Consider the following 12,019-nt stretch of genomic DNA (forward strand, 5'->3'; position numbering starts at 1 on the left):
TTTTATCCCTTTTCTAAAAGACTCGCCATTCATCTATCAAACTTTGTAGAAATCCTGAGAGAGGAATTTTCATAGCTTTCAGATCCTCACAGAAATAGGCAAATTTCTTCCTTCCCTTTTGACACACATAACTCTTGAGAAGAAACTACTGGAGTCATCTCCCTGTAACACAAAGGCTTCCTTGAAGTACAATACAATACTGATACTAGTGATTGATCATATTTACTGAGACTTATTCTGTGCTAGACTCTAAACACTTTCATATACATTTGCTCAGTTTAATCTTCACACTAACCATATAAGACAGATACAATGTTATCATTTTTTTTTTTTTCTTTTTTTTTTTTTTTAACAGTTAAAGAAACTGAGTCCTGGAGAGATTGAATAATGTACTCTAGGCAGCTAATAAGCTTACATCAAGAGGGAGCAAGCAGTTTTAAACTAGACTCATCTTTAAAACCTTTGTTATTTAATTCACTTTATCATAAGACATGGAAAGATAACAGCCCCATACTTCATCTTCCCACTATTTGTAAACATAGTTCCAATATCTAGTTTCAAAGTTTCTCTCTCTTTGTAGAAAACTTGGAAACCAATCTTAACTACCCTTTATGAAATCACAAATCACAGGATTTCTGGTTTGGATGGACCTTGGTAATCTGCCTAAGCACAATTTAGTAACATCACGTTGGTGCTATATTAACTGTCAAAAAGATTTGGAATGCAGTCATATGACCCAAGCCTTCTTATGATCCTAGAATGGAATAATGTGATCATTACCATCACCATAATCCTTCCTAAGATTATCCTTGGAAGATTTAGAGGGTGTAAAAGAACTCACTACCTTAACTTTAAGAAGTGGGGAAGTCAGTGCTCCTAGACAAGACTTGCTTCCAGTTCTCTGTGGATCAGCTCTTTTCAGTAGAGCACATCAGTATTAGATGAATGTGGAAGATCTACCCTGACCACATCAAGGGGCATAAGACATGTTATTGTGTCATGGCTGCCCAGTCAGTAATACCCATGAATCTCTGGTCCTCCATGGTGATACCACATTTGAGCCAGGATATCTATCTACTTACCCCATACTGGCATTCCTGCATTTGCAACTAGAAAATCACCATGTTACATATTGGTCTTCACCATGTGGGGCTTCCATTTCTCATCTGTAATTTTGAGATAATAATAGAGCTTCAGTAGCAGTGCTGTTGTGAGAACCAAATGAGACAGAGCACAGGGGAGCACAAACACTGTGCCCAACCCAGGATGAGGTGTTCAATACATGCTAATTGAAACAAAATCTGTGAATGACGGCACCTTTATTCATCAAGACCGTATTACTTAAGATGGAGACGTATCAGAAAACCATCCTGCTAGTCTTCGCTCATCACAGTGCTTCTCCTATGGCTGCTGTTTAACAACCTCAATTAGAAGAATCAAAAGAATCATCTTTAGGAGCCTCTGGGCAGGCATTTAACCTCGAGTTACCGCACAACCTGTTGATCCACCTTTTATCAAGTCTCACTCCAGACACTTCAAATGTCCATGCAGATTAAGCGACTAAGACTTCTAAAAGGTACAAGGGGATTTATCTACTCAGCCCTGCAATCAGACAAGTGTTCCCTAGTCACCAGACAGCATCAGCACGCATAACTCTTCTGTTTCTAAAATCAGATACTGTTGAAGCTGGGATGACTTAAAATACATTCCTTTAGTAGCTAAAATCCACGTTGGTAAATATTTTTGTAAGGTGCCATAACTCAAGCTTAATTAGCCACTTAACATTAAAATTTTAAATAGGTGACTTTCAATACAATCAATGCAGGTATGCATAAAGCTGTGTCAAAATGTCCAGATTTATAGTTTTGCCAACTCTAGAATTTTTTATATATACAACACTACTTTTTTTTTTTTTCTATTTCACTCAAAGATTTCACTCAAAACTATATTGATGAAGTATAGCTACTAACATCTAGTCATCCTGGAGTTTTTTACATCATTGTTGTAGAAGGAAAAAAAAAAAAAAACAGACAACTGGGTAATTAATTGATGGTACTTGAATTCAACTCAATAGTTCAGAATCATTGGAATGCAGTCTCCAGCCTCCTTTCCTACCCCAATACAAAATGGGAAGGATACTTCCACATTTTCAAAAGTATTTTATATTTGTTGAAGTGAATGTCAAGTCCCTAAGGAAACAACTTAAAAAAAACCCAAATTCATAGAAAAAGAGATCAGATTTGTGGTTGCCAGAGTCTGGGGTGGGAGGTGGGGAGTTGAGTAAAAGTGGTCAAAAGGAACAGACATCCAGTTACAAAGTAAGTAAGTTCTGGGGATGTAATGAACAACATGATGACTATAGCTAAGAAAACCGTTGTGTATATCTGAAAGTGGCCAAGGGAGTAGATCTTAACATTTCTCATCACAAGGAAAAATTTTTTTTCTAATTACGTTAGATGATAAATGTTAACTAAACTTATTGTGGTGATCATTTAGCAATAAATACATATATCAAATTATTATATTGTACACCTTAAACATGTAAATTATTACATGTCAATTGTATCTTAATAAAACTGGAAAAAAGATAATGCTAGTATATAGAGATGAACTCAGTAAGGTTTTAAATACTGAGTCACCACAGTATCAAATCATAGCTGGTGTTTATCAATCAAATACTAGTGTTAGAAATACATTCTTATGGTGAAGTGGATAGCTAGTTAAGCTTCTGTGCAGTCTGGTAGTTAAGGAGAAGGTTATATGAATTAATATACTGGAAATGATTTAAATCACTTTGTAATTTGCTTGTTATGATGAAGCAGAGACTGAAAATTAGTAATACTGCCGACTCCAGTTAACTTTCTATTAAACACCACACTGGGTTCAAGAGTCTGGTCAAGCAAACATCATCGGGACAAACTTTAAACATGTGGAAATATGTTCCCAATTCTAGTTGAAAATAGCAAGGGATCGTACAGAATTAACCTCTAAAAATAGTTCTGTAATTATTGGAAACTACACTAATAGAGGGATTCAATAAAAATAGTACAGTGAGTGGATCTGGACACAGGAGAAGGAGGACAGAGCAGAACAGTTAAGCATGCCAGGAACAGTCTTAAGACCTCATTCCTCACTCCCCCTCATTCCAGCCAGGTTTGGGTTCCTTCTTGAGGAACTCAGTTCTTGGGCTGTGAGGGTATCACCCAAGATCAATTCAAAGAAATATGTCTATAGGAAGTTCTCCCAGCTGTGGCTGTGGGGGAATCATGTTGTTCCTCCATGTTGTGGGGGAACAACAATTTTCACAGGTCCACTGAGACTTCACTGACAGCTGGAGAGACCACAGAATGTTAGAGCTAGAAATAAAGGTGAGACTACTTTGCTTTAATGGCCCTAACTTTTGGATAAAGAAACAGAGGTGCCTGAGATGGGGGATGAAGGAGAGTGACTGGTCCAATGATAAACAACAAGTTATAGCAGAGCCAGAACCCCATTCTCAGTGGAGAGCCTGACCTTCATTAGACTGATGGCAGATGTGCAGATTAAGTCAACACATACTTTGCCTATTCAGCACCAGTTTTGTTGGATTCTGTATGTATAGCTTGATTTTTACCTACATAATAGAAAGCATTTTATTTCATTTGACTGAAAGGTTTTCCAGGAGATTGGAAATCTGAAAAGAAAAGGTAAATTTCCCAAGGTCACAGAACTAGCCAGTGGCAGAGCCTGAATTTAAACCCATGTCATCTCATTCTAAGGGCACTAACTTGTTGGGTTACTCATTGTGGCAAGGGGAGTGGTGAGATAGAGGAAAGAAGACAAGGATTACCAACACACGGGAGATGAAAAACCCAAGGATGAAACCTTGATGAAAATACAAAGACACAATATATAAAAGTTTAGAAAAGAAACCAGCCTCATCTGTTTTTGATAGCCACCACTTTCTCCTTTTTCAATTCCCCATCCCATAACGTAGTTGATACTATCTCAAGGGAACCATTCAGTATAAATATTTCTTTAACAAGAAGATGAACTGCTGGAAATGGTTTTCTGAAAATTTGAGACAGAAACTTCTCCTGTGTGTGGCCTGAAGACATTAAAAAAAAAATCTTAACTGCCACAAAGAGCAGGTACTCTAGGACCTACTTATCCTTTCTGGGATCATGACCCTTTTGAAAATCTGATGAAACTTACCGATGCTCTCAGAAAAACGCACACATCTGCACACACTTTTGCCACAGTTTCACATGCAAACAATTCATGGAATCTCCAGAAGCTCATCAGTGGACCTCAGATTCCTTAGATAAAGAATTTTTGGTTTAAAATAAGCTCAGCCACTAAGTTTTGGTGTATGATCTTGAACAAGTTAAATATAATACAGTGTCTCAATTCCTCCACCTGTAAGAAGATAGATTTTCACGTTGGTCAATCTGTCATTCTCCGCTGCTGGTGGATGCAGCCGAGTTTGGTGGAAGGTACTCCAGGAGTCAGAAAACTCCATCTGCCATGGCAGATGTGTGATTCAAGGAAGCTTGTTTCCTCTCTCTGAGGCTTAGTCTCTGCCAATTGTAGAGTGAGGAGTTAAATACAAGCTGACCTTGTAAAGTACATTTCAGTTCTAATGTTTTGAGATTCTTAATTCAGGGAAAAGTAATGTGGGGCAGGAAACAGCTTTATCTCCCTAATAAGCCTGTAGAGCTACATTCACCCTCTCTAAACAGAAACCCTGCCAGACCTCTCAAGCCACCGCTTATACAGACATCGTACTTGCTCCTATTAGGTCCTAGGGTGTCCAGGGGGAGCAGGGTTGCTGTAGCAGTGGGTATCAGCTTTCTGATCAGCTCCCTTGCCAAACTTGGTGGCCATAAACTCCTGGAGGACTGAATCCTATCAGCAGCCACATCTTCGTTTGTTTAACAGCACAGTGATTAGGACTCGGTTGGGTTTGGGGAGGGAATGGATCAGGAAGTAACTTCAGAGCAAGAGGAAACGAAACAGCTGTTTCTTGGACATAGGGGTGTTATAGCCAGTACATTCAGTGTCAGAAGTGAGTGGAAACTGTATCCTCTTAGGCAACCAAGTGTTTGTAATCAAGAAGCTTCCTGCAGGCACAGAAGAATCGGAATAAACCTTTCATATCTTAGGAAAGTTCACCCCCTATACTCACGTTCACTGATAATGTTTCTGAATATTTGAGGCCTAGAGATTTGGAGATGAGTTAAATTACGCATTTTTCTAGTTCTCTAGTTACTCGTCCCTACAGTAACAGGGGGTAAAGGGGTAGGGAACATGGGGAGGGTTAGACAAGACTCCCTCTAAGGCATTTTACAGTTTGAAGATTTTTAGTGTATTTTTCTCAGAATGAAAATATTTCTTTAAACTCAATACTGTCAACCCCCAGGTTCTTTGTAAGGGACCAGACACTGCATCTTATTGTGGGACTTTTGGATATAATCATTGCTTCACTTCGCCTCTAATAGAATTGCAGGGCTGTAATAGATGAAGACTTTGCAACTTTCAGATCACACAGCATCAGGGCTTTCTTTGAAATGAAAAGAATATAAAGAGCAACAACATACGCTAGTCCCTATCGATGTCCTTCCAAAGAGATCTCCAACTGTTTGCTCCACGGTTTACATGCCCACTCAGTTATTTAATGGGCATCTTTTGGACACCTGATACATTCCAGAGCATTGGGAATAAGACACTGTTTCTGCTTTCAGTATGCTCATGGTAGAGGAGAAGATACTGGGACAATGACAACACAATGCTCACAGTCCTGCTGATGTAGAGTTTTAGAATTTGAGGCACCTTATGGGGCATTGAGTACAACCACTCATTTGAGGGTTGCTATTTCTTTCCAGTGGCCCTGCCACTGTCTTGCTATTCTCTGGTCAATTCAGATCGTTGGTAGTCTTACTGTTTATTGAAGTAGCCCATTTCATTTTCAGACTAATACCAAATTCCTTTGCAATTATACAAAAATAACACAAACTAGGTTCCCAATGTACAAAGGAAGCAAATACAATAAGGATGAGAGTGGTAGGAAGGCAGGCCATCGAAGTCCTACACCAGGCTGGCATCCAAGGTCAAGGACAAGCAGATTTCTGACACAGAGATGAACTCCTTCAAACCAGGCAGGTGGTTTCCCATTTCTTGTCTTGGTTTTCCCATCTCTAAAATGACGGGACTGGGTTGTGTAAAAGGACAGCTTTGTAGTTACATGAACACTAGGTTTGGAAATATCAAAACGGTTGTGTTTCATCACAACTAATTTGAGCCCAGTGAGCCAGTAATGGACCATGGGCTTTGAGTCGTCCTGGTTCTCCAGACTCTGTTAAACCTGACTGAAGACTCTTTCCTGACTGATGGCTTATTATGCCCAACTGTGTGCAGACCTATAGCCTGCTTCTCCCTTATCCGGAGTACACATTTTCACTCCATTAGCCCAGTCACCATGAAACATCTCCTTCTAGCACTTAAAACCCCTGAATCCCCCCCTAATAACTTTCCAGTGAACTTTTTCACTGGAGGTGTGCTCCCTTACCTGGCAAGTTAGTGAGCTTTGTAATTAATTTTTTAGTTCTAGTGTGTATGTGTTTTGATTTATTCTTTTTCAATTAGGTGGACCCTAAGATCCTCCCCAGTCCTAGCAATCCATGAATTTGTTTCTCAGGGAGTCACAGTCAAGGGCACCTGCCACTCACTCTTTCAAAGCCAGGATGTGAGGGTCCATGGTCGCAGAACTAAGGACAGTCCGCTAAGCTGTGTCTCAGTTTCTCTGTCTGGCATTACTACCCGGCCTCTGAGACAGTTCCTTTCCCAGCCACTCTTGTTGAGATCACTTCTCACTCACTCACTAGCTTCCATTCCCAGCCTGTGTTGAGAAGAAGAAGCCACAAATACTGGTTCAAGGGATAAACTCAGAAATCAGTGCCTAGGGTGGATCTGGACCTGGACACTCAGAGAACACATTCCTACTGACTTCCTTTCCTCTCTTGGAACAAGGATGACCCCCAACTTTGCACCCCCTCTCCCGATCCTTCTACCAAGAAAAATCAAACAATTTAGAGACTCTATAGTCAAACTCAGTTTACAGGGACAAAACTGTGACTCAGAAAGGTGAAGTGCAATATTCTAAGCTGCAAAGCTACCTGGGACCAGGTCAAGACTAGAATATGAAGTTTCTGATTCCCAAAGTAAGGTTCATCTCACTACTCTTTTCTTCTTCTCCCTGGCCATTTGTTTTTTCAGTTAGTCTCATATATATATATATATATATTCATATATATATATATTCATATATATATATATATTTATATATGATTTATATATATATATAATATTTATTTATATTTATATATATATATATTTTTTTCTTTTTTGAGTTCATATTGTCTCAAGGAGATTGTTTTTGAAGAAGAAATGTATGATTTCTAATTCACCCCTCAACCCTTTAAAGCTAATACCACTGGGAAGAGACAAATGCATTAAATAAATATTATTATCACAATTCTAATTGTATAGAAAAACCAGTTGAGAGAGGAAGGGCTTTCTTTTCTTTCTTTCCTCTTTCCTGTCTTTCCCTCTTTCCTCCACTGAACACACACTGAAGATGAACCATGAACCAGTCCTAGAAATAAACTTCTGAGGAGTATACAGGGAACCAGGCACTACAGAGAAATTCAACAAAAATGCTACAGGAGTTCATATGAAGAAGACCTAAAAGTAGGAAGTGGGTTCTCGAAAGCATCATCTTGACTGGGCTTTAGAGGATGGAAGAAGCCGGGTGAGAGGAACAAAGGCAGGAGAAAGGAAAAGGAAGTAGCCCTGAAGACAAAATGCTAGAAGTATTCGAAACAAAGTGAGACAGAGGCAGAAATACAGGCAGGGGACAAAAGTAGGAAAGTAAATGGAAGAAAAGACAAAAACCAACATCTCAAAAAATTAGTAATAAATGAATAAACATTACACAAGGGAAAAAAAGAGAAAAAAAAAAAGAAAGCTAGTCTATTTGCTGCTTGGTCTTTACAAACTAACTCATCCAAGTCCCTTAACATCCCCTTCCTGCCTTTCCCCCCCCCCCACTAACCCCGCCCACCCACCCACACAGACTCCTCCCCTTCCAGAGGTCCCCTCAGTGCTATGGCAGTCTGCTCACTGATTCCTATCCTTGGCTATATTGAAAATAGTCTCATAGGTTTTTAGGAAGTTCTTAACATTTACCCTACATTCTGTTTGACTCTCCTCATTTCTAGTTTTCTGAGGGCCTGTCATACTTAGGGTCTTTCTTATTCTCTTCCTTTTTTCCCTCTGTATTTATTGGTTTGTCTTCATTTCATACATAATACATTAGTGCACACCCACCACAGAAATTAAAATAACACAGAGGATTATACAGTAAGATGACAGACTCCACCTTACCCACACTACCATTCCTCTCCTCGGTTAGCTTTGTTAACTAACACTTTCTACTTTTACTTCTACTCTGTGTTTCTATATACTTCCATTTCCTGAGAGTAAATAATTATTTCCTGCTCTAGTGATGTGCAGATTAAGTCTAAACCCCTTAACATCACCCACAAGGTGGCACATACCCCTCTGCCCTAGTCTATTCCCATTTCCTGCTGTCGGTCTTGCACATACTAAATTACCCACACTTTTCAAAATACATCCTTCTTCTTACTTTTATGCCTACTTACATGCACTTCCTTCTTTCTGAAATTCCCTTTTCCACCAGTTTGACTTCCTAAAGTGGAGTTCGTCGCTCTGTCCACGTTACCTTCAAAGCCCCCTGCAGGGCAATTGTTTGATTGACTATCTCTCTTCCCTACAGGATGTTAGGTTTTTGAAGAGAGAGTGTTTCTTTCTTAGCTTGGTATTCTTGGCATCTAGCAAAGTACCTGGCACACCATAGGTACCAAATAAATGTTGAGTTCCTAAACGGAAGGTAAAGAATGAAAGAATCTCTTTGGAGCAATACGGCCCTTTAGTCTTGAGAAGTTCTCCCCGTTCTAGAGGAGGACCACGTCACGCCGTGAGCCCTTTCACCCACCCGCATCCCGTGCTGCAGTCATGATATTTCACCAACTGCTTTCCTGCAGTTGTCTAGGATGTAATGTCTAGGATGTAATCAAATCTTGTTAGTCCCTAAAACCTTGAATGTAAAACCTTACTGGACCTATTTTTCATCCTAGGTGACATGTCTGAATTCTGCAGATTTCCTTCTGGTGAGAACATTGGGCACTTTAACACTTTGAGAGCAGGTGCTGAGCTGTTGCTATTCCAGGTCATGCAAAACGGAGATTCTATAAATTCAGAAGTAGTGAGCTGGGGCTCTGACTGGCAGGCTGCTGCGATGACTTCATGTTCAAGTATAAAGAGGAGACCGTGTTCCCAGAGAAGGAACAGAGGATGAAGTCATCATTTTTGGCTGTGTTTGGGAGCTGAAGGTGTCCAACTGTATGGTGGGATATTCAATGTGCTAAATACGATAGGGAATGGAACCGATTCACTGGATGCTAAGGAAGGAAGATAGCCCCTTCATGTTTTAGAAATGGCATTTCTCCTGCTTCCCACTGTGTGTGCCGCGCTGGCATCTTGTATTTCAGCAACTAAGTTTTTAGAGATAGATTTGTCTCTAGAGTAAGCCAGTGAGTTGGCTATGTGTTATAAATTGTTATCAAAGCATCACACAAATGGTAAGAACTTTACAAGACAGCCAATGGTAATGGATGTGGCTTCATTCTAGCTCTGCCACTCACTAGCCATCAGGCGTTTGGCAAATTATACAATTGTTCTGTGCCGATATTTCCATCTGTGAAATGGGGATAATAGTAGTATCTACCACATGAAGATGTTAAGCTTAAATGAGTAGATACATATAAAGCATTTAATACAATGCCTGGCACATGGTTATCTATTATTATAAGTTAGATATAGTGTTCTTTTAGGTAATGTCTTTATAATCTTTAAGAGTTAGAGCCCGGGGGATTATGATCAATGTAGGCTTGTGTCTCAGCTTTACCATTTAATAGCTACATGGACTTGGCATGTTAATGAATTGCTAATCCTGTGTTTTCTCATCTGTACAATGGAAATGAGAAAAGCATCTACAAGATAAGATTTTTTGTGAAGATTAAATGAAATAGCATATGGAAGTGCTTGGTATGATCCTGGTGTAACTGGATGTTCATTAGTAACTTTAGTACATACTCTCTACACATCATTCAGTCGCTGAGGCTTTACTATGGATCCAAAGATCCACTGTCTCTAAGAATCCCAGTCTAGTGTGGGAAGTGGGTGGATGGTTTTGGTGCAGCGGGGTAAGGGGAACCCTGGAAGTATGTAGAAAAGACCATAAGGTCACAGAGGCAGGAGTGATGTCTGTGTTGCTTTTGAGTAGGAGTTTTCAGAGCAGAACAAGGGTGAAAGGCTTCCTAGGCAAGACCAATTAGTGAAAGCCACAGAGGACAGCTCATTGACTTTCTTTGGGTTATTTTTTGCTATTATAAATAATACTGAAGAGAAAGAAAAATATCATATGATATCACTTACATGTGGAATCTAAGAAAAAAAAAACCCACAAATGAACTTATTTACAAAACAGAGACAGACTCACAGACATAGAAAACAAACTTATGGTTACCAGAGGGGAAACAGGGTGGGGAAGGATAAACTGAGAGTTTGGGGTTTGGAGATACACACTACTATACATAAAACAGATAAACAACAAAGTCCTACTGTATAGCGTAGAGAACTATATTCAATACCTTGTAATGGCCTATAATGAAAAAGAATACAAAAAGGAATATATACATATATGAATAAATGAAAAAAATAATAGTTCAATGAACAACTTTGTATACAGTCTATATCTGATTTTCACTTTATGATCAATTCCCAAAAATGAAACCGCTAGGTCAAATGGTGACCATTCTTAAGGCTTTTACAAATATTGTCCTATTTTCCTTCATAATGATGTAACAACTTTAGCAGTATAGGAAGGTAACCACTTCATAGAAGCCTCTATGACACTGGGTATTAAATTTAAAAGGAAAAGTGCCAATTTATTCATCAAAAAAAATGGCCGCTCAACTTTGATTTGCCATTCTTTAGATTCTGGCAAAGTTGAGCATTTTTCACATACGTATTGGCCATTTGCCATTTTTCTTTGGGAAATTACCTAGTCATGTCCTGTGCTAATTTTCTTTTGAATTTTGTATTTTGCATTGATATACAAGTATATGTGTTAAGAATATCAACACTCAGTCTTCTACATGATGAAATATTTTCCCTAGTTCCTCTTTTCAATTTATATATGGTAGTATTATTTCAACGTAGACAATTAGAATTTCATATAATAAAATAAAATAGTCTTTTCCTTTAGGGTTTCTACCCTTGCTTTTACATTTAGAGAGATCTTCAAATTCTGATAAACACACAATAGGGACTCATTTTTGTTGGTTTGATACTTAACTGTTTGACGTTTCTATTTCTCTCACTTACCTGAGCACTAATCTGATTTATAACATCAAGTAGCAGAATCCACTCCTTGGATTTCTAATCTGTTTGGTTGATTGTCTACTCCAGCACTCTTACTTACCATACAGGTTTAATATTATAAAGCTGGAATATGTTTTAATATCCAATAATGAAAATCTGACTTTTTTTCAATTATTTCTTGGCCATTTACTTCTTTGGATCCTTTTATCAAATTCTAACCACAAAATAAAAGTCACTAGGATACTGACTGGAACTCTGATGCGTTTGGTGGGAGGGAACTGACATCTTGACGTTATCGAGTATTTCCATCAAGATACTGTTTTTTCTATTTTTATTCAGGCCTTTATTTCTCATTGAAGTTTTGTGATGTTTCTTATGTATCTGGCACTTATCTTGTTGTCATCTTCAAGCATTTTAAGGTTTTGCTGTTTTTCTAAAGAAAATATTTGCCATTAAAAGTTTCACATGACTTTTCTTGATATGTGGGAAACTGTTAATATTTAAACATTTGCAT

At 38.6% G+C, this 12,019-nt stretch overlaps 1 protein-coding gene across 8 annotated transcripts in view; it reads right to left on the reverse strand.

The window, feature by feature from the left end:
- The window catches only part of TP63 (tumor protein p63), a 207,709-nt gene that overhangs the window by 168,157 nt on the left and 27,533 nt on the right, over positions 1–12,019 (reverse strand). Inside the window, exon 1 of one of the 8 annotated variants that reach the window (XM_032482261.1) lies at positions 1,083–1,102. The exons of the other annotated variants lie outside the window; for them this stretch is intronic. Coding sequence (XP_032338152.1) covers positions 1,083–1,087 — 5 coding nt within the window. The 5' untranslated portion in view covers positions 1,088–1,102. Of the gene's footprint in view, positions 1–1,082; positions 1,103–12,019 lie in introns of those variants that run through there. 8 annotated transcript variants of the gene reach the window in all.

This window comes from Camelus ferus, chromosome 1 (assembly GCF_009834535.1).
Source record: "Camelus ferus isolate YT-003-E chromosome 1, BCGSAC_Cfer_1.0, whole genome shotgun sequence".
NCBI lineage: Eukaryota > Metazoa > Chordata > Mammalia > Artiodactyla > Camelidae > Camelus > Camelus ferus.